The 22,676-nt window shown below is 35.0% G+C and overlaps 6 protein-coding genes across 10 annotated transcripts; 3 read left to right on the forward strand and 3 right to left on the reverse strand.

Moving 5' to 3' along the window:
- Nucleotides 1-3,397: 3,397 nt before the first annotated feature.
- On the forward strand, nt 3,398-8,155 carry LOC100640020 (kinesin-like protein KIF28P). 4 transcript variants are annotated; one of them, XM_020001868.1, is made up of 26 exons: nt 3,398-3,464; nt 3,551-3,724; nt 3,778-3,910; nt 3,966-4,069; nt 4,113-4,188; nt 4,244-4,478; nt 4,525-4,583; nt 4,626-4,652; nt 4,706-4,776; nt 4,843-4,903; nt 4,965-5,114; nt 5,165-5,211; nt 5,257-5,340; nt 5,386-5,573; nt 5,639-5,773; nt 5,818-5,957; nt 6,005-6,093; nt 6,138-6,197; nt 6,248-6,382; nt 6,436-6,519; nt 7,088-7,228; nt 7,270-7,338; nt 7,405-7,725; nt 7,779-7,850; nt 7,902-7,958; nt 8,015-8,155. In XM_020001868.1, exons 1-26 carry the CDS (start codon nt 3,432-3,434, stop codon nt 8,060-8,062), a joined length of 2,793 nt encoding a protein of 930 aa, XP_019857427.1. In that variant the 5' UTR covers nt 3,398-3,431; the 3' UTR covers nt 8,063-8,155. The 4 variants fall into 4 exon arrangements, with proteins under 4 accessions (XP_019857427.1, XP_019857440.1, XP_019857441.1 ...); XM_020001881.1 differs by having other exon boundaries at nt 6,248-6,352; XM_020001882.1 differs by having other exon boundaries at nt 5,863-5,957.
- On the reverse strand, nt 8,025-9,604 carry LOC100640147 (tubulin delta chain-like). Its single transcript, XM_003383156.3, has 2 exons — nt 9,144-9,604; nt 8,025-9,039 (listed from the first exon to the last, which is right to left on the reverse strand). The coding sequence occupies exons 1-2, from the start codon at nt 9,550-9,552 to the stop codon at nt 8,102-8,104; spliced, it is 1,347 nt and encodes a 448-aa protein (XP_003383204.1). The 5' UTR covers nt 9,553-9,604; the 3' UTR covers nt 8,025-8,101.
- Nucleotides 9,605-9,631: 27 nt separating this feature from the next.
- LOC109585769 (uncharacterized) lies at nt 9,632-17,879 on the forward strand. 2 transcript variants are annotated; one of them, XM_020001887.1, is made up of 14 exons: nt 9,632-9,776; nt 9,857-10,013; nt 10,086-10,222; nt 10,318-10,385; nt 10,431-10,687; nt 10,734-10,957; nt 11,004-11,108; nt 11,189-11,293; nt 11,562-11,773; nt 11,871-12,030; nt 12,091-12,291; nt 12,346-12,442; nt 17,185-17,333; nt 17,580-17,879. In XM_020001887.1, exons 1-14 carry the CDS (start codon nt 9,654-9,656, stop codon nt 17,715-17,717), a joined length of 2,133 nt encoding a protein of 710 aa, XP_019857446.1. In that variant the 5' UTR covers nt 9,632-9,653; the 3' UTR covers nt 17,718-17,879. The 2 variants fall into 2 exon arrangements, with proteins under 2 accessions (XP_019857446.1, XP_019857451.1); XM_020001892.1 differs by lacking the exons at nt 17,185-17,333; nt 17,580-17,879 and adding exons at nt 12,489-12,637; nt 12,884-13,210.
- LOC109585731 (uncharacterized) lies at nt 13,305-16,652 on the reverse strand. Its single transcript, XM_020001858.1, has 2 exons — nt 16,351-16,652; nt 13,305-16,252 (listed from the first exon to the last, which is right to left on the reverse strand). The coding sequence occupies exons 1-2, from the start codon at nt 16,643-16,645 to the stop codon at nt 13,464-13,466; spliced, it is 3,084 nt and encodes a 1,027-aa protein (XP_019857417.1). The 5' UTR covers nt 16,646-16,652; the 3' UTR covers nt 13,305-13,463.
- A 67-nt stretch (nt 17,880-17,946) lies between the features above and the next one.
- On the reverse strand, nt 17,947-21,154 carry LOC109585782 (uncharacterized). The gene is made up of 2 exons (XM_020001905.1): nt 20,890-21,154; nt 17,947-20,834 (listed from the first exon to the last, which is right to left on the reverse strand). Exons 1-2 carry the CDS (start codon nt 21,140-21,142, stop codon nt 17,974-17,976), a joined length of 3,114 nt encoding a protein of 1,037 aa, XP_019857464.1. The 5' UTR covers nt 21,143-21,154; the 3' UTR covers nt 17,947-17,973.
- A 119-nt stretch (nt 21,155-21,273) lies between these two features.
- LOC100640272 (peptidyl-prolyl cis-trans isomerase G-like) lies at nt 21,274-22,675 on the forward strand (the record flags this gene model as incomplete). The annotated part of the gene is made up of 8 exons (XM_011409400.2): nt 21,274-21,347; nt 21,398-21,472; nt 21,518-21,625; nt 21,677-21,721; nt 22,022-22,109; nt 22,159-22,188; nt 22,247-22,380; nt 22,614-22,675. Coding segments are annotated over exons 1-8 (591 nt in total), but the record flags the coding sequence as incomplete, so codon positions are not given.
- Between the last annotated feature and the right edge of the window lies 1 nt (nt 22,676).

A 22,676-nucleotide genomic window follows, 5' to 3' on the forward strand; every position in this document is an offset into this window, starting at 1 on the left:
ATGAATAGTTTAAGTTACTCTTCATCACTCCATTCACTAACCAGTAAATATCAGTTGAAGGATATATATCAGTAGTTGTGAGACAATCAATACAATATTGAGTGTTATTGAGTTGTGTAATGGATGAGACTAGTGTCCAATTGATTGAATTAATAACTAGAAATACATCAACAATGTTACAAGTACATTAAAAGGTGCAGTAGCAATACCTGGTAAGGTCTGTACACTGATTGTACTAGCAGGTCCCAGTAATTGTTGATAGGCTCTGACTGTGATGCTATAAGTTGTTCCTCCTCTCAGTCCATTCAGTGTGATTGTATTATTACTACTTCCCTCCACCTGTACTGTCTGCACAGTGTCTGTGTCACTAGTGACATTGACTACATATCCATCAGCATCAGATGAATCAAGTGCAGTCCAACTGACAGTGATAGTGGTAGCTGTCTTGTTGACCTCAGTAAGAGAAGAGGGAGCAGTTGCTGGGACTAATAGGGAAACATACGTACTTAATTATTAGTGTTCTTATCATTACCTTTTATGGTTAAAGTACGTGTTCTATCAGCACCACTAAGATTATCCAGTACACACTGATACATTTGATCTCCAGTGGTTGATTGACTGATTGATCCACTACTGACAGTCATTCCATCCCATGTGATATTAACAGTATATCTTACTGTGTTGGCACTACTAACTAACACAGTACTAGGACAATAACTAAATCGATCATCACAATTAGTATAACTAGCCAGTGCAGTACTACCAATGCTCATACTAATACCATCATAGCGATAGTATCCAATTTTAATACAATTCAGTTTGTATTCCTGAGAATATACTGTCATATCAAAAGGAAGATCAGAAACAATAAATGATTCTATCTCTGCAAATCCTAAAAATGAAATTATTACATCAGTAAGTGATTATAGTCTCCTCTTACTGAATATATTAGCAAAGATGATGTTAGTGTTAGGATCTGAACAATCAGTGGGTAGACAACACTTGTACCAGCCTTCTTGAACTGCTGGTAGTCCCTGAGCAAGATAAAGATTGAGAGTAGCAGGTGAAGTGACATTAGTACAGCGAAAAGGATCACTGGCACCATTACTGTTACAGTCAACAGGATCATCAGGATCAGCAACTCTAACCCACTGACCAGTAGTTAGACTAGTACCAGGTAACACACATGATATAGCTTCAGTAACTGTATTGACTCTACTGTCCCAAAAATATGATACATTAGGATAACAGTTTTGATTATGTACTAAATAGATACCTATAAAAATTACTGAATACTTATAATAATTGATATTAAAATTTAAATACCTTCTGGCTGACAATGAGTGAAAACAATAGCAGGTCCCAGTAATTGTTGATAGGCTCTGACTGTGATGCTATAAGTTGTTAGTTCTCTCAGTCCATTCAGTGTGATTGTATTATTACTACTTCCCTCCACCTGTACTGTCTGCACAGTGTCTGTGTCACTAGTGACATTGACTACATATCCATCAGCATCAGATGAATCAAGTGCAGTCCAACTGACAGTGATAGTGGTAGCTGTCTTGCTGACCACAGTAAGAGAAGAGGGAGCAGTTGCAGATACTAAAAATTATTGTACCATTTAAAAATCAACTATAATTAATTTGTTACCTTTTATAGTTATATTACGTGTTCTAGTTGGTTGATCAGTAACTTGCACTACACACTGATACATTTGATCTCCAGTGGTTGATTGACTGATTGATCCACTACTGACAGTCATTCCATCCCATGTGATATTAACAGTATATCTTATTGTGTTGGTACTACTAACTAACACAGTACCAGGACAATTATCATTATTTCGATCATCACAATTAGTATAACTAGCCAATGCAGTACTACCAATGCTCATACTAATACCATCATAGCGATAGTATCCAATTTTAATACAATTCAGTTTGTATTCCTGAGGATATACTGTCATATCAGAAGGAAGATCAGCAACAATAAATGATTCAATCTCTGCAAATCCTACAAATTAAAATTATTAAATCAGTAAGAGATTATAGTCTCCTCTTACTGAATATATTAACAAAGATGAGGTTATGAGCATTTGAACAATTAGTGGGTAGACAACACTTGTACCAGCCTTCTTGATCTACTGATAGTCCCTGAGCAAGATAAAGATTGATAGTAGCATCAGGTGAAGTGACATTAGTACAGCGAAAAGGATCATTGTCATTATTACTGTTACAGTCAACAGGATCATCAGGATCAGCAACTCTAACCCACTGACCAGTAGTTAGATTAGTACCAGGTAACACACATGATATAGCTTCATTAGCTGCATTGACAATAATGTCCCAAAAATATGATCCATTAGTATAACAGTTTTCATTATGCCTCAGGTAGATACCTATAAAAACCTATACAGTTGTTATTATACACATCCAGTGTCTTACCTGAGGAAGGTGGACATTGACTGATAACTTCACTGACACTTATCAAGAAGACTATAATCACTCCTGATACTGAAAATGCCATTTTAACAATGAACTGAATAGAATTATAGCTCTGTTACAGTTATGTTATTTTTTGACAAATTAAAACTAGATTTATACATGACGGTTTTCTTTTACATAAGCAAAGTGCATAAGATGTATATGTGTGTCACAATTAAAACTTGTTTACTTTCCTCTACAGTAAGCTAGATGTATGACAATTCAAAACAATAACATGTTTATTGTGACAAATGCATATCACTTAAACCATCAGTGCACATCGAAGTTAGTCTCGCACAGCCAGACCATTCCCCAGCCTACAGTCATCCCTTCCCCACCAACCACTGTCCACCCAAATGACTGTAGGCTGGGGAATGGTCTGGCTGCGTGAGACTAAATCTAAGTATTGATTCTCATCACTGAATACATGCATTAATGTTTTCAGTTCACATCAGAATTAATCAGGAAACCTGCCAGGTTTTCTGATTATGATCAGAATTGTCAATTTGAAGAAGTGATAAAAACTGCTAGAGTTGAGACCATTGATATATCCTCATCCTTCTATTGTTGTATATACATTATGTATATGCCATTACAAGAGTACATGATGGGTTGCTATACTGATGTATACAAACAGGAGAGATAGACAAGCAGACACCAGTCATAATCAGGAACAGTGGACAGGTCATTACATTGAGAACTCCTCTTGAAGACTCTGAAACAAAATCATTTCAGTTTGATTATACTTATGGGCTCTTATTTCTGAGTCCAAAGTCTTATTTCAGCAAAACCCTGTGCATAAAAACAGGAACCATGAACATGTTTTGTATCTCAGTAAGTGCATGCATTATGATTTCAGTTCACTTAAAACCATCAGCAGCTTGTCTATTGCCAGTTGGGTTAATTATTTTATTCACAGTATAATTTACACCTAAGTGAAGTGTGAAAATGGCTAGAGTTGTCATTAGAGTTAGACCATTGATATCCTTATCTTGTTTATTGTTTATATTTATTATAATATTATTATTGTTTATATCTATGTTTCCTTAATTATTACTTGTATATACAAACAGGAGGAGATAGAAAAGCAGACACCAGTCATAATCAGGAACAGTGGACAGGTCATTACATTGAGAAATCCTCTTGAAGACTCTGAAACAAAATCATTTCAGTTTGATTATACTTATGGACTCAGCAAAGATGACAACGGATACTTACAACCTGCAGCACAAGCTGAACAGGTACACAGTCTATGGACATACATTCCCAATTGCACTACAATCAATTAAAATAGAAGCAAATATTGACTGATCTAGTTCCTCGTTTACTGAGGAATGCTTGGAAAGGATACAACTGTGCATTGATAGCATATGGACAGAGAGGAACTGGGAAATCAGTCTCAATTTTTGGAAACAAATCATATCAAGGTATATAAAAAACCAACATAATTAAGCTATTCACCAATGGATGTGGATCCTTTAGGTGCAATAAGTGCAGTATGTGACAAGTTATTTGATCAGATACCATTAGCTAAGGACACACTCTGTCAAGTCAGCATTAGCATGATGGAAGTATACAATAATGAGGTAAGAGAACATATTAATGGTGTTATGGTAGAAAATTGTGAAGGTAAGAGACTTAATGAGTAACAATGTACAAGAAAGTACATTAAAAGTCAGAGAAAACAAAAGAATTGGATATTATGGTAATGGGATAAGCATACACACAACAGGCAATTAATAATGATGCTATTCATGCAGTTGATGGTTTGAAAGTATTGGCAGTGGCAACAGTTTCTGATATTGAGAGGATATTGAAAGAAGGAAAGAGAAACAGAGCTTTATTGAGCACTGAGATGAACTCACTCAGCACTCACTCCTCTACTGTACTCTTTCAATTGAAATTTGTACAAAAGTGCCTCAAAAAGAGTGGACAGATAATTAATAAATCCTCAATAATAAATTTTGTAGACCTCCCAGCTACTGGAGCAGAAAGGTATACAAAATTATAACAATATACAAAAATTTGTTATTCAACATAGTGGAGTGGTTAATGAAAGTTTAGAGAAAAACTTGTCAGTATTTCACTCTGTTGTCGAAGGTATTCATAATTATTAAATGTTGTAATATTATGTACACATAGCATTAATTGACAATAAAGAAGCAAAAGGTATCAAATAAATTTTTAATTTTAGTATACAACACACAATACAATACATGCAGTGCCATTCAATGACTCTACACTGACAAAGTTATTAAAACCAGTGCTATCAGGACATTCAAAAATCACACTAGTAAGCTTCAATATTAATACATTGTAATGATTCACTGTATATATATGTATGTATATAATTATGTAGATTGCAAACATTAGTCCAATTGATTCTGATTACAACAGAACAATGACTGTTTTAAAATTTGGTAATAATATTAAGTGAACAAGCAGTAAATCAAATATTACAATGTTCTTTATTCCACGAAGCTGAACAATTCAGGAAGATTGTACTCAATGCAGGAGTCAATGAATCAGTGACTGATGAAGTTATACAAAAACTGAGAGAAGAGAATGCAGAGCTTTTATCAGAACTGAGGAATGAAGAGAACCTTGTATTGAAATACTCAGACCCAAAAGGTATAATAATAATAATAATGCTCTTATAGCTGCTTTTGATTGTTGTTTAGAATTTCAAAAAATAATGGAAAAGAGAAAAAAAGAAATCTATAGAATTGTAAGTAGTTCATTTACAAATGTAGAGATGGAAAGAATCATGTAGATAAGGAGTAATGAAGAAGAAATTGATGAACTAAAACAAACTTGGGAGGACAAGCTACTCATAACGTTACAAAAAATGCTCAAAGTAAAGGACATACATTTATACTCTGCTACATGAAAATGTCCACAGGTAGCAGAACTGAGAGAAGCTGCTTTTGAACAAGACAAGGAGACTGTCCCGTATTTATGGAATCTTCATGAAGACCCACAACTCACGGGAAGCATTGTTCATCTTCTTCAACCAATTCTCAGTTACACTATTGGTCGACAAACCGATGACAATGAAGATAAATCAGATATAACATTAAATGGACTAAGGTCTATAATGATGAAAAGTCTTATGTACATGCATACACATATACTTAATAATTGTTTGTTTATAGTATTCAAAGGACACATGCTGTCATTACAAATGAAGGCAGAGATGGAGCAGTGTCCCTCTCTCCTTGTACAAGCTCTAAAGTATTAGTGAATGGTAGACTAGTAGATAAACCAATCACACTGCACCACAATGACAGGTATCTACCACCAATGATGTGGTAATTAATGATGATATTAACAGAATTACATTTGGATGTCATCATCTATATGTACTCAATCATCCAAGGGAAATGAAGAGTTTGCCAGCTACTAACAAACCAGTAGCAATAACATACCTTCAAGCAATTGAAGACATTGCAATCTCTTCAGGTTACACAACAGGTAGATGATCTATAGTGTATCATAATAAGTTTGATTCTTTATGTTAGAATCTGATGATAATATTAAAAAGGAAGTGTTTAGGCTCATACCAATGGTCCATGAGGCTAATATTATCAGTGAAGAACTTGATAAAAGAGTAAGTTAAAGACTTAAAGTGAAAACTTAAACTATGTACAACAGCTATCTTTTGAGATTGTTTCTCTGCCACTTAAAGCAAGAGGAGGGAAAAGAGAAACAAAAGTATGCTACATGCACCATGACATATTAAACAGAGTACACCTTGTTGTTAGGTTATGATACAAAAGAAGCAATTGGTGACTGGTAAAATGAGCCTCTGGTCTGTGGAGTGTTTCTGCTCACGTTACATTGCAATGAAAGACATTTACCAGAAACAAGTGAAAGAATATGATCTCATATTATCAAATGTACACCAAACACTGTATGTACATGCATACATTGAATAACATGTACTGTATAGGATGAAGACCCATTTTGGGAGCCCGACTGTAATGAAGCACTCATGGGACAAGCATATGTATACATGCAGTACCTTCCTTATATGGTAATCTTGTAGTTCTAATTCAAAATTTAGTTGGAACCAACTCAAAATTTATACTAAGTATTAAAACATGTATAAATAGATCAGAAAATGTAATTAAAATGCAGAATCTTCTCCTTTTCATTTTTGGCAAAATTGGGCCAATGCCCCTGTACTCTAACAGGGGCGTTGGCCCAATTTTGGAGCAACTTTAAAAATTCGTAAAAAATTTAAATGTGATCGGAATCAGCTCAAAATTGAAATACAACATAAAAACATGTATATGTTTCAGGAAAAATTATAAAAATGGCGAATTCTCTACTTTTCATTTTTGGTGAAATTTGGCCAGTGACCCTGTACTATAGTACAGGGACTTTGACCCAATTTTGGAGCAACTTTAAAAATTCGTAAAAAATCCAAATGTGATTGGAATCAGCTCAAACTTGAAACACAACATACGAACATGTATATGTATCAGGAAACATTATAAAAATGAAGAATTCTCTCCTAGCCATTTTTGCCAAAATACCCTGTACTATAGTACAGGGTATTTTATCAAGTTTCAACACACATGTACAATACATGTATGTAGGTACAAATGGAGGACACTGTTACTATATCAGATCTTGATGGTCATAAAATAGGTCAACTCAATGTACACGTGCTTCCCCATAAACCTAACCCAATACAACCACTTGATGATAACTCCTCCATTGAAAATACTGATGATACAGTAAGTACCACATTAGTACTGATAATAATTACATTTAACAGCTAGGTAAAAGGATACAATTTCAATTTAAGATTAAAAATGCAGTAGGCCTGCCTGAAAGAGCAAAAAAAGTCAGTTTAATTCTATTATTAGTATTATTTTAAAATAAAAATACTAAATTTCCCTTTTAATGACAGGGAGTGTTTTGTAAGTTTCATTTCTTCCTTGATGTTAATGAATCAGTCACCAAAACAATTGCTGAGACTGTCTCTCCTAATTTCAATTACATGAAGGAGGTCACCATAGACCCTGTCACCCCTAGTACCCTGTATTCACTGAGAAATGAGCCATTGCTTATTGAGCTATGGACAAAAGAGACACAGGTGGAAAAATGGGAGCCATCAAGTGTTGAAGAAGAAATGAAAGTGACAATGGACACTAAAGAACTTATGAGACATGAGAGACAAACGAGAGGTTGTCCAGTTGTAATAAAAGTACTACAAAGGCAGACAGTTAAGGTACAGTACAGACTGAAGTATAAATAAATGAATTAATAGTACACATTGTACAGATTGAAAGTGAAGTGATGAAATATGAACTTGCTACAATGAAAGCTAAAGTCAATCATTTGGAAGCATCAGTGGTATGATTGATAGTAATAATTAAGACACAATTATTATTGTTTGAATTGCAGAAAAGAGTTGAGGACCTTATTACAAAAGCAGAAGAGAAAAATGATGACAAAATCCTGGTAAGCTAAAAAATATTACGCTTTTTCAACTTATGCATTTTTGCACTTTCATTTAGCTGATAGATCTTCAAAAGGCAGTCAAAAATATTCTTAAAAATGAATAAAATAGTACAAGAAATATATATGACTACTTACCAGTACAATCATATTAGTGAATAATCTTTTATTATTTGTTCAACTTCAACAAAACTCTTCATGAAATTCTCTTCACACATACCAAAACGTGAGTATTGATGAACATACGCACGTGAACTGTACATCTTCCATGCTTTCTCAGTCACTGTATTAAGAGATTGGAGACAACTCTGACTGTTTGATATGACAGTACAACTCTTCTCATAATGGTTGAAGGGGTGTGGACTAGACCACACCCACTGTCTCATTGATGGAGGAACAGAATTAGAATACATTGACTGGTCTGAGAGTAGATTACTGGGATCAAGTTCATGAAGATCTCTACCTCTGAATATAAATAAATTTGAGAGAGTTTTATTTAAGTTTTTACCCGGTGATGGCGACCAATCCATGCCCTCTTCAATAAAAGAATCCGTCGATAACATCTGACGTAAGTATTTGATCAACCCCGCCCACAAGTAATTAGTGTAGGCATGGGAACGCTCGGGCATTTGAGGGAGGGACTTTACTGAGAGGAGCCGATAAGAAGAGTGAGGGGTGAGTGAAGTACAGAGGTCACTTAAGGAGCACCAGTTACTCAGTAAACTTGAGTCTCTGGCAGAACAAGAAGAGCTGTGTGGTACAGCTGGTTGAAGAATGCTGGCTAGAATATGAGTAGCTACTTTATTGAGATCTTTAAAGCTAATCTCTTTAAGATGAAGGAGTCTAGAACACACTTTATGTAAGTGATCATTGGGTAGGAGTATCACTGCATCAGATGAGCTGTACAGTGAGGCTGTTGTTAAAAGAGCATTGTAATTCTGAACAATAACTTCACCAGAAGCATAAGGCCATATAACAGGATTGACTAGACAAGAAGTGGGATATTCATCATGGAGCAGCTGTGTTACATAAGTACCTAATCCAGACCCTGTACCACCTGCTACACTCATCAGTATTAAGAAACCTAATATTAAAAAATAAAAATTTAAATACTAAATGCTAATGAAATAATTTTTAAATTGGAACTGGATTGAAATTTCTGCATTATTTCAGTAGTATATTAAATACCTTCTAGGCTATCACATTTCTCAGCTTCTCTCTGCACGGCATTTAAAATCCCTTCATGAGCTGCCGGTCCGTGTTGATAAAACCCGTGAGCCCAGTTATTACCAGAGCCTTGACGTCCTTTATATATACTGGAGGAGTCGTACTCCCAGGCTCCTCCTCTCTTTGCTTCCGTTAGAGAGGACTCTATGACCTTTAGCTCAGTATCAATGAGAACTGATCTTGCTTTTAACGTATTCTTGCCATCATTTTTGTGAAAATATCTACTGAGGGTTTTCTGATAATAATTAGAGGAGGAGGAGAGAGGAGGGGATTTGCAGGTAGCAGAAGCATCTGAGAGGAGGAGGGAAAAGAGCTGAGGTCCTATCTGGTTACCACACTGGCCCAGCTGGACCACAACTGTAGAGGCCATTGCTGAGGGGCATTAAATAGAGTACATGCAGGAGCACACGTAGAAGCACGTGGGTAATTGATAGGTGGGGCTGGTGCTTTAATTGGGATAAAAATTCAAGAATGGCGGCACTAAGGAGGAGAAGAAGTAGCTTTTGTCCTCCTTCCCGGGCCAACCAAGAAGAGGAAAGGAAAGAGAATTTATTATCTGATTTTAAAGATAAAAGACTAACTAAAATCAAAATGGTATGATTCAAAAGTTACTAATAAAATGAAAAATTAATGATAACAATAATAATAATTGTATTTATGTATTTACATCATAGAGTCCAATACCAGAGTCCTCTCCTAGAAAGAGGCAGAGGTCTCCGGATCAGTCATCATCATCCGAAGGGTTCCTAAGACCGAGTCAAATTCGTCAACTTCAGAAAACTATATTGTCATCTGATGATGTCATCACTAACCAACCACAGACCAGCAATGGTAGCGTCCTATTATCTTTTGATGCTATACAGTACATATTCATTACCATTTTTACTTTTTCTTTTTCTTCAGTGTCTGGTTCTTCTACTGCTCCAGCAGCTGCTAATAACATAAACTCACTGTGGGACGGAGTATTGAACTGGATGAAATCAGCTCTTGACTTTGTTGGTAGTGAACTGCCTAATGACACTGAACCATCACCTTCTAAAGTACAGCAACTCAATATTTGCACTGAAGACATTAGAATCCTCTCTCTCTCCTCCTTCTCTCTCTTTCTCTCTCCCTCCCCCCACTCTCTCTTTAGAAACGGCACATTAGTCAGGATTATGAATCAGAGAACACCCAAAGTTCTTATAGTGAAAATCAAAGAAGGTTTCAAAAGCAAAGAATGTTATAATTAGTTTTATTTTCTTGCAGTTATGCACCAAAATCAATCACAAGTACAACTGCAGCTGCTACAATTAATTCCACTACTAACATCAGAGCTGAGATTGCTCCTGCAAATAAATTTCGTTCTTTGTTAGCGTCTGCTGAAAAGTTTGAGTCCTCAGTCGGTGGTGAAGGACTTAATAGTCTTCTCTCGGATCCTGAAGGTTCTACAAGATCCCGTTCAATCAAGAATCCTTTCTCAAGACAGAACCCCACAAGGGAAGACGTACCAGCTGCCTCTAATGGTATTTTATAATGTACATAGTAATTTATTTCTTCTTGTTCTCTTAGTTCCTCCTCCTCCTGCCCCTCCTCCTCCTCCCCCAGCTCCGCCCCCTCCCTCTCTCCCTCCCCCTCCTCCTCCTCCTCTCTCTGAGCTCCAGGCCACACCTACCACCGCAAGAACTAGCAGTCGTCTCCAGCAGATGCAGAACCGACTGAGGACCCGAATGATGAAGAGAACTGAATCAACTGACGTACCCGAGACTCCAAATAAGAAGACGCTGGATTTTAAAGTAATTAATAATAATAATAATAATTATTATTATTATTATTAATTAGTCTCGTCAGTGGGCAGAGATACAGGCTCGTCAGCGTAAGATGTCAGTCCCTGACTTTCTTCACTTAGCAAAGGGAAAAAGAGAAGAAATACAATCACTATTAAAAGTAAAAGGACATAGGGAGATTGATACATGTAGTGCAAGATTAAAGTGTATTCTTTATTTATTTCATACTTTTACTGATAGCAATTGCAACAGAAGTTACCTGATACTTTACAAGATCTGTCTCTGGCAGTTGAGAAATTAGAAGACGTATCAGTTTGGTACTCTGGAGGATATCGAGAGCTAAAGGTATACATGTACTGTCATACATGTACTGTACTGAAGATACAAACATTGCAGATGTTATACTGCATACTGAAACTGAAACTATTAGTCCCTGTACTATAGTATAGCGACTTTAGCCAAGTTTCACCAAAAATAAAAAGTAGAGAATTCTTCATTTTTATAATTTCCTCTGATACATTTTGATGTTCTTATGTTGTGAAGAAAGTTTGAGTTGATTTGGACTTCAATTTTTTGAGTTATGGCTATTTTAATAATAACCCTTTTCTTTCAGGAAGAAGTTCCTCTATACCGATCACTAGAGAAGACAATTGAAATAATGACAGAATGTTCTCAGACCCAATACGATATACAAAAGACAATCAGCGATACATCTCCCATTTATGGGCGTGGCTTCAGAGACTTGCACGCCCACTTGGAGCTTCTCAGAGATGAGTTTACGAACAAGAGGAAGAAATGGATTGACATTTTGAATACCAATGGACGGTAGGCAGCCATTTTATTTTTAATTAAGTAATGCAATCAGTACGTACATTATGCTAATTAAATATTTATAAATTCTTTTTATTATTTTATTTTTTAGTTCTTGGAGAGATTTAGGTCTCCCTGTATCTGCTGAAGCATTGGCAGGGGGTGGGGCCTATCTCTCACTGATAATATCCAAATATGTACAACTGGTAATGGAGGAGAGCGGGAAAGTGGAAGGACTAATGATGACACTTAAAACTAACAGGATTTCAAAAGTAAGAAAAATATAAAGATATATTTTAAAAATCCCTTTTCCCCCTCTCTTCCTCCATTAGTTAAAGGAGAGGTTCAAAGAGGCTCTTAAACTATTATTGGAATGTTCCTCCTCTTCCCTCCCTCCTCAGTGTCCCCAGTGTACTGAACACTGCACTCACTGTATGAGAGGGTTACTGAAGCAATCTGTCACTATTAGTACTAGTTATACATTAATATCATTAAAGGAGTATAATGGATATATACACTCAGCCAGCAGACAGGTCAGTAATAATGTGTAGCTGTAACTGTATTTTGTGTTTATTTTCCTTTGGTAGATTGTCTGTGAGCATTTTGAAGGTATTCTTAAAGTAACGTCAATTTTAAAGTCCCTCGTTAAAAGGTCTAATTCAACTCGTCAGAATAGATCATCAGGTAAGCAACACACATTATGTGTAGATTAAATTAATTTTATTTTTAGTTCTAATTGATGCCCAGCAGCTGCCTCAATCAGAAGAGCTAGCCTCAGCGTTATATAGCAGCTGTGTACTGATCATACAACACATTTCAAAATATATACAGACCACACTATCAGATGGAAATACACCTGACACTACCAGCAATAAAGAAGTAAGGACACTATCATGTACATTGTATTGTATAGTGTAGGGTAGAGGAATGTATGTTACTATTTATAGCTGCTATTTATAGTAACAAGCCACACCCATACCTAAAAATAGACTGTACTAGTTGTCCATCAAACTCATGTACATGTACTCATAAATCTTGTACTACATCAATCCTTCCTTGAATTACTAATAATACTAATAAACCAATTCATGTACATGGGTCATAGTGACTCTCCTTCCTGTGTAGATAATCTTGCTAATGATGTTTGGTTGTAAGTATGTGAGTCAAATAATGGAGGTACTGGGATCTGAACTAGCTAAAGAGAAGGGGATACAGAGTTTACTAGACAAACTACATGACATGGAGCTAGTGTTACCTGATTGATATAATGACATAGGGTCTGTATGTGTCACTTAGTGTTGTATGGGACACATTGTGTCTGTTCATTTTTGATTACTATTAACAATTTATTATCATCACTGGTGTATGTATACATAATTATATTAGTTATTGTGCTGGCAATTAAGTTGATGTGATAGATTAAGAAAAATCTTTTTAATTTTGAAAATGTGACATTACACAAATCAATGTGTACAGAACATAAATGACATAATAAAGAGGCAAAAAAATTAAAAATTTAGCAAAAATATGCATATCATCTACTCTTGATATAAATAAGGTAACAAAAAGTACAATAAACGAAACAATGCAAATATTGGCAATTCTACTGCCATTGATGATGGTTTTAGTAATTCTAATAGTAATTATAATAATAGTTGTATTTTATGTGTATACAACAAAAGCACATTAAAACTAAAATTGAAAATTAACGTGTTATTTCAATTAAAATAATGATAATTGAGAAGAATAAGATGTTATAAATAAATTCCTTAGCTGAAGCAAATTCAGTATTGCGGCATGATTTACCTTCATGCTGGGGTAATAAAATAAATTTATCTTTGACAATGGCACATGTACATGTAAAGTTACTATTTAATTTTGTTTTATTAATTCTTTTAACTGGTAACTTCTTTAATAAAATAATGCACTCACCAAAAGCATCAATGAAGTGGTTTAGTTTAAATGTTGTTGATTCCGAGTATACAGTGACATTTACCCGAGTCCATCTATCCCACATGTCCACACTCTTAGTCTTGCTAGTCTTAATGTAAGTAAATGAGGTAAAAGAAGACAGTCGTATTGTTGGTAGTTTTCTTATTTTTATGTGATAGAAAAACTTTTCAAAGTAGTCAACCCTTAGATTATTAGTGCTCTTAGTCCATATAATAGTCTGATATGCTGGCGGTTCCAGGCTCTGAACTGAAATAAATGTTTCAGTTCCATGTTTGTGTGCATCAACGCCATCACGAATTGTCAGTTCTTCCAGAGATGTATGCATTTTTATTATGTTTAGAATATTATTATAAGGTGTACCATAATTTTCCATTAAAACTAATTTCAGTGGCCTACCAGGAGCAATAAGTTGTTCTAGTCTTGCAAAATCATTTTCATGCAGATTAACAGCCAACAGGCCTAATCTATTTAGCTTTGTGAGTTTTAGAAAAGGGTTTTCTGAAGTTGCATTACAAGACCATTGAAAATTAGGAGTAACAAATAAAACCTGTTGCAATAATGGAAATCTAGAAATTATTTGACAAAACTCAGAAATCTCTGAGTCATTTGATGGAAAAATCAAGACTTCAGTTACTAAGTGACTAGGCATAAGTAGTATTTCCTTAAATCCTTTTTGCCTCTCATCAGTGTCTTTGATTTGAAACTCAAATGCTAGTTTCCCACTACTAGTAGAATGAGATAGAAGTCCCTTGTTAAATGCTTTTACTTGATCAGAATTATAGAATTCGACTTTATATGTAATTTTGTGAACAGCAACAAGATAGCCACAGATATAATAATCAAAATTTGTGCTGCTTGAGCTTGAGTATGAATGGTTAGAAGACAAGCCTATGTTGTATAGTAGTGAATCGTCTTCATAGAGACACCCAAGCATTATACTGCCAATTTGCACATAATCATCATCATTTGTAGGTCGGGAAATATTTTGCTTTAAAATGTCCATTACTGTAGAAACCAGTTCTCTGCCTGTCATTTTGCAGATTCCAACATAAAAAATAAAAACAGTTTTAAGGTTTGGTTGTAATTCAACATATTCATGATTCTTAATTTTAATTTTTGGCTTGTTATTAAGAAGATAAACTGCAGCAAAGTATTCTTGTAGTGTAGTGTGTAAAAAGCTACTGGACTCATCTTTTTGAAAAACAAAGAAATTAACAATTGTATCCATCATACTCAGTTTAGTGACATTGTGAAGCTCCTTTCCAAAAATATATTGCTGCTTCATCACACCATCATAGGCTATTTTAGAAAGACGTGAAAAGTTTTTCCAAACAGTTTGTAGTAGAGGATCGTTAAAGTCAGTTTCAAGCATCAAATGTTGAGGCATATCATAGTCTAGATCTGATATGAGTCCTGCATCAATGAGGTGCCTCTTGAGTAAGATACGAACGTAATGATTGTAGAGTGATGTCATTGTTTTTGGATATTGTTCATTGCTAGTGGCTATAAAGTCATTGAATATTGTGCACACTATGAAGCAGTTCAGTGGATTATAAAGCATGCTCTCAATCACAATATTACCACTGTAATAAGAATGAAACTTATAAGCTTTGTTTTTGTCATTAAAATATTTTAAGGCATATTCCTCTATCTTAGTAGAATCAAAGCCTCTGAGACTGATATGTTTTGAGTTATGATCATGCAAAAAACGAAGCAATAAATCACTAGCAACAGGTCTGCTGGTGACAATGACTGTTGACTTGGAAAGATTGTCACCTTTTATAAGCTTCATAAGCACAGAATTGCTTTTCAAATGATTTGGAAGCTCATCAAAGCCATCTAATATCCAAAGAATACCTGCTCCTTTTGCTTTTTTAATTTTTAATTTTAAATGTTTCATATTAATACTTTGGTCATCTAAGTCAACAAAAAGATCTTCAATACTAGCATTAAATTTGTGGTAAGTTTCAAAGCGCAGCTGAATAAGAAACACAATGTCATAATTGTTCAATAATGCATCAGATCCTTTAGCCCATCGTAACACTAGCTCTTTAGCTAATGTACTCTTTCCTATGCCAGGCTCTCCTTCAATTAGTACAAATCTTAATTGTTCCTCTGATACTGGCTTTAATATATCCTCAATTTGAATTTTCATGATTTCCTCATTTCGAACGATTTCCTTAGGAGTTGTACTGAGTAACCATTCAGCAGTTGATTTGGTTACATTTTTAACCACAATCGATATTAAAGGTATGAATGGAACATGCATAGAAACTGGACCAGCTGTAGGATATTTATTATAGTTTGGGTCTTTATATTTAGTTAAAGTCTCAGTGTATTTCTCACGTAGCTCTGACCCATACTGTTCAATCACTCCTGGTGTTGGTGTACGTGACTCAGGAGGTGGTGAGCGTACAATTATTAAAACTGAAAATGCTATTATTATAACTGCTACTATATACCAGTACATACATGTACATGGGGGCAATATTACAGAACTTTTTGTAGGCACTGGTTGGGTAGGTCTTGGTCTCAGAGCAGCTAAAATAAAGATATAATGTAACAAATATGCAATGAGTACTTGATTCAATGATTTTAATAATAAAATTTGGAGCTATTTCTTGACAAAATGCACTTACTGTTTTCAATGCTTTGATGTCTGAGATACTCCTTGTATTCAGCAGCTAGTGTCTTGAGCTCCATATCTTCAAGTACTTCTACAAGCTCTCTCCTCGTTGCTTGTGGATTAGACTCCAGCCACAGCCTGTACATGTCGCTAGTTTTGGTTCTTTCACTGACTGAAGAATAACGGATTGCGTCTAGCTTTTCTGAATTCAAATCCAACATCACACCAATGTCGTACCATTTAGATTCGAGGCACACTTGTTTCATGAGCTCTGGCGAACTAGGACGAGAATCAAGAAGAGATTCCATTTCTGCAGGAAGCAGGAGTGACGTATGTAGATAGTCTACTCCTCCATATATGGATCCGGCCAGCTAGCTAGCTCCGCATCTAATTGTAGGCGGTGCCAATCTACTTATCTCTCTCTCCAGACTCTCCTTGTCCTTTCCCAATGATGCACCAAAGACCTGTGAGAATTTCCGCTGCCTTTGTACAGGTGGACCAGACCCATTTTGTTTTTTATTAGATTTATTTAGGAGTAGTCTGGGAAGACTAATTTAGGAGAGAAAGGGAAGGTAAGACAACAATTAAAGGAACAGTTAATATCATTGAAGGAGTATAATGGATATATACACTCAGCCAGCAGACAGGTAAGTAATAATGTGTTCTTGTAACTTTATTTTGTGTTTATTTTCTTTTGGTAGATTGTCTGTGAGCATTTTGAAGGTATTCTTAAAGTAACATCAATTTTAAAGTCCCTCATTAAAAGGTCTAATTCAACTCGCAACAATAGATCATCAGGTAAATAACACACATCATTATGTGTATATTGAATTAATTTTATTTCTAGTTCTAATTGATGCCCAGCAGCTGCCTCAATCAGAAGAGCTAGCCTCAGCGTTATACAGCAGTTGTGTACTGATCATACAACACATTTCAAAATATATACAGACCACACTATCAGATGGAAATACACCTGACACTACCAGCAATAAAGAAGTAAGGACACTCACATGTACATTGTATTGTATAGTGTAGGGTAGAGGAATGTATGTTACTATTTATAGCTGCTATTTATAGTAACAAGCCACACCCATACCTAAAAATAGACTATACTAGTTATCCATCAAACTCATGTGCATGTACTCATAAACCTTGTACTACATCAATCCTTCCTTGAATTACTAATAATACTAATGAACCAATTCATGTACATGGGTCATAGTAACTCTCCTTCCTGTGTAGATAATCTTGCTAATGATGTTTGGTTGTAAGTATGTGAGTCAGATAATGGAGGTACTGGGATCTGAACTAGCTAAAGAGAAGGGGATACAGAGTTTACTAGACAAACTACATGACATGGAGCTAGTGTTACCTGATTGATATAATGATTGATTGGGTCTGTATGTGTCACTTAGTGTTATATGGGACACATGGTGTCTGTTCATTTTTGATTATTATTATTATCATTATTATTATTAATTATTATTAATTGTTATTAATATTATGTCAAAATGTGTATAGAATAGAAATATGTAGGAAGTACATAAATGAGAAAAAAATTAGTAAACTTTAAATATCAAACAAAATATTATTTATTACTGAACAGACAACAGCTATGAAAACTAGATCTACTAAATCACTGGTTATAGCGATGTTTTATGTCATTCAATACAACTGTAATGAGAATCAGGATGAATGTCTTTACAATAAAATTTATAGCTGAATCATATTCCGTATTGTGGCATTTATGATCACACTGGGGTAATCCTATGATAAATCCACCACCTTGTTCAGCATCAGCAAACATACATGTAAAGTTATTTTTTAATTTTTTTGTTATTGTTTTGTCAATTCTTTCAACTGGTAGCTTCTTTAATAAAATAATGCACTCGCTGAAAGCATCAATGAAGTGGTTTAGTTTAAATGTTGTTGATTTTGAGTACACAGTGACATTTACCCGAGTCCAGCTATTCCACGTGCTCAACATGTCCACACTCTTAAAATAATAATCGCTATTTCTATTCTTAATGTAAGTAAATGATGTAAAAGAAGACAGTCGTATTGTTGGTAGTTTTCTTTTCTTTAGATGATAGAAGAACTTTTCATAATAATGAACCATTAGATTATTAGTGCTTTTAGTCCATTGGATGTGTTGTCGTCCTGATAGTTCCAGGTTCCAAACTAAACTGTAAGTTAGAGTACCATGTGTATCAACTCTGTCTTGAATTACCAGTTCTTCCAGAGATGTCTGCATTTTAATTAAGTTTAGAATATCATTATATGGTATGCAATAATTTTCCACATACAATTTCTTCAGTGGCCTACCAGGAGTAACAAGTTGTCCAAGCTTAAGCCTTGCGAAATCATTTTCATCTAGATTAATAGCTAATATACTTAGTATATTTAGTTTTTTGAGTTTTAAAAGAGGGTTTTCTGAAGACCATTGCAAAGCAGGAGTAATGAGTTTTAACAGAGGGTTTTCTGAAGGCCATTGCAAAGCAGGAGTAACAAGTAAAACCTCTTGTAATAATGGAAATCTAGAAATTATACCACAAAATTCAGAAATTTCAGAATAATTTGATGGAAGAATCAAGATTTCAATTACTAAATGACTAGGCATAAGTAGTAGCTCTTTAAATCCTTTGTGCCTCTCATCAAATCCTTTGATTAGAAATCGTAATAATAGTTTCCCACTAACAGTAGAATGAGATTGAAGTCCCTTGTTGAATGCTTTTATTTGATCTGAATTTGAAAATCCAATCTTATAGGTGCTTTTGTGAACGGCAACAAGATAGCCTAAGATATAATAATCAAAATTTGTGTTGGGTGAGCGTGAGTAAAATGAATGATTAACAGGCAAGCCTATGTTGTATAGTAGTGAATCATCTTCATAAAGACACCCTAGCAATACACTGCCAATGTCCACATATTCATCACCATTATCTGTATATTGAGAAATGTTATTCTTTAAAATATCAAATACTACATAATCCATATCTCTGGCACCCATTATTTTGCGGATTCCGACGTAAAAAATAAAAATAACTTTGAGGCTTGGAATGTTCCTAATTTCAATATCTTGCTTGTTATTAGCAAGATAAACTGCAGCAAAGTATTCTTGTAGTGTAGTGTGTAAAAAGCTACTGGACTCATCTTTTTCAAAAACAAAGAAATTAGCAATTGTATCCATCATACTCATTTTATCAACATTGCAAAGCTCCTTTCCAAAAATATATTGCTGATTCATCACACCATCATAGGCTATCTTGGACAAAAAGGAGAAGTTTTTCCAAACACTCTGTAGTAAAGGATCATTGAAATCAGTTTCAAGCATCAAACGTTGAGGCATATCATAGTCTAGATCTGATATGAATCCTGCATCAATGAGGTGCCTCTTGAGTAAGATACGAACGTAATGATTGTAGAGTGATGTCATTGTTTTTGGATATTGTTTATTATTAGTGGCTATAAAGTCATTGAATATTGTACACACTATGAAACAGTTCAGTGGATTATAAAGCATGCTCTCAATCACAATATTACCACTGTAATAAGAATGAAACTTTGAAGCTTTGTCTTTGTCATTAAAGTATTGTAAAGCATATTCCTCTATCTTAGTAGAATCAAATCCTCTGAGACTGATGCGTTTTGAGTCGTGTTCATGTAAAAAATGAAGCAATTGATCACTAGCAACAGGTCTACTGGTAACAATGACTGTTGACTTGGAAAGATTGTCACCTTTTATAAGTTTCATAAGAACTGAATTGCTTTTTAAATGACTAGGAAGCTCATCAAAGCCATCTAATATCCATAGGATACCTGCTCCTTTTCTTTTCTTAATTTCTACATGTAACTCTGTCATATTAATACTTTGGTCATCCAAGTCAACAAAAAGATGTTCAATACTTGTAGCTTTGTGGTAAGTTTCAAAGCGCAGCTGAATAAGAAACACAATGTCATAATTGTTCATTAATTCATCAGATCCTTTAGCCCATCGTAACACTAGCTCTTTAGCTAATGTACTCTTTCCTATGCCAGGCTCTCCTTCAATTAGTACAAATCTTAATCGTTCCTCTGATACTGGCTTTAATATATCCTCAATTTGAATTTTCATGACTTCCTCATTTTGAACAACATCATTAGGAGTTGTACTGTGTAACCATTCGGCAGTTGATTTGGTTACATTTTTAACTACAATAGATATTAAGGGTATGAATGAAACATGCACAGAAACTGGACCAGCTGTAGGAAATTTATTATATTTTGGGTCCTTATATTTAGTTAAAGACTCAATGTATTTGTCACGTAGCTCTGACCCATACTGCTTGATCACTCCTGGTATTAATGTATGTGAATCAAGAGGTGGTGAAAGTACAATTATTATTAAAACTGAAAATGCTATTATTATAACTGCTACTATATACCAGTACATACGTGGGGGCAATATTACAGAACTTTTTTTAGGCACTGGTCGAGTAGATCTTGGTCTCAGGGTAGCTAAGATAAAGATATAACTAAACTATTTGTGTAATCCTTGACAAAATGCACTTACTGTTTTCAATGCTTTGATGTCTGAGATACTCCTTGTATTCAGCAGCTTGCCTGTTGAGCTCCATATCTTTAAGCACTTGTACAAGCTCTCTCCTCGTTGCTTGTGGCTTAGAGTCCAGCCATAGCTTGTACATGTCATTGGTTTTGGTTCTTTCACTGACTGAAGAATAACGGATTGCGTCTAACTTTTCTGAATTTAAATCCAACATTACACCAATTTCATGCCATCTAGACTCAAGGCACACTTGTTGCATGAGTTCTTGCAAACTAGGACGAGAATCAAGAAGAGATTCCATTTCTGGACTAGGGTAAGGAGCATACAACGTAACCTATAATGGTCGAGAGCTACTATACTCCTCCGCATTATGGGCGGTGCTAGCTAGAGACCACGTGATGCCTGGTGATGCACAATGCCTCTCCCAAGATGTTTCTTTGATATTTCCATTAATTCTGTTCCTTGTAAGTCTAATGTACTTTATAATCTACTGATCTCTCTCCTTTCCTATTAGCTGGGAGGATAGTCTTTGAACTATTCGTTAATGATGCACCAAAGACCTGTGAGAATTTCCGCTGCCTTTGTACAGGTGGGCGCCATTTTTGTGTCCCTATATTTTTATTAAATTTATTAGGAGAGAAAGGAGAAGGTAAGACAACATTTAAGCCTCTACACTACAAGGGGACTCCAATCCATCGGATAGTAAAGGGATTCATTGTACAGGGAGGGGACTTTGTTAAAGGTATGTAGAAAAAACAATTAAAATTATTTATACATATTATTTTTAAAATAGGTGATGGAAGTGGTGGAGAGTCCATATATGGTGGTTTCTTTAAAGGCAAGTATTAATTAATATACTACTTTATGGGTGTGGTCAATAATTAATTACATAATAGAGTATATACATGTAGTATAACCTTTATATAATGGACACTTTGGGTACAAGAAAGTGTCTCTGTTATACAGAGGTGTCCTTTATGTGGAGGTTATTTTATACAGTAAGGAATGTAATTGGTACACTAAGTGCTGTCTGTTAAATGGAGGTGTACGCTATAGAGAGTGTCCATTAAGAGAGGCTATACTGCATTAGATTTTTATAACTGAGTCTTGTTAATGTGATGATGGTATTTTTCTTTAGATGAGAATTTAAACTTGAAGCATGACAGACCGTTCCTCCTCTCAATGGCGAACAAAGGTTCAGACACAAACGGCTCTCAGTTCTTTATGTACGTCATAGCCACACCCATATTAATAATGCTGCCACACCCCCTTTAGCACGACCAGACCCGCCCCTCATCTAGATGGGTAAGTGAAGGAAAAAGTGTTGATTGCTCTACTCCATTTTATTTTATTTTATTTTTAGTGTTCATGTTGTGTTTGGAGCTGTTGTGTCAGGATTTCAGTTTGTGACTCAAATTGAGAATCAGAAAGTTGACACAAAGAATCATCCTTATGCCGATATCAGGATCAGTAACTCTGGGGAACTAGTACTTAGAAGTAAGAGAAATTATACAAATCAACTATAATTGGCGAATGTTAAAGTCGCTCAAAATTTTGCCAAAAATGAAAAGGAGAGAATTCTTCATTTTTATTACATTTCCTGATACATATACATGTTCTTATGTTGTGTTTCAAGTTTGAGCTGATTCCAATCTCACTTGGATTTTATATGAATTTGTAAAGTTTGCTGTACTCTAAAGTCTTCATTAATTGTTTCTTATATTTATACGGAAGTAGTAAAAATACAAAGAAGAGGGCAGTTAGCAGCAGCTCCTCTTCTGTTGAATCTGATG

The sequence above is a fragment of the Amphimedon queenslandica genome, unplaced genomic scaffold (genome assembly GCF_000090795.2).
Source record: "Amphimedon queenslandica unplaced genomic scaffold, v1.1 AMPQUscaffold_13514, whole genome shotgun sequence".
Lineage (NCBI taxonomy): Eukaryota > Metazoa > Porifera > Demospongiae > Haplosclerida > Niphatidae > Amphimedon > Amphimedon queenslandica.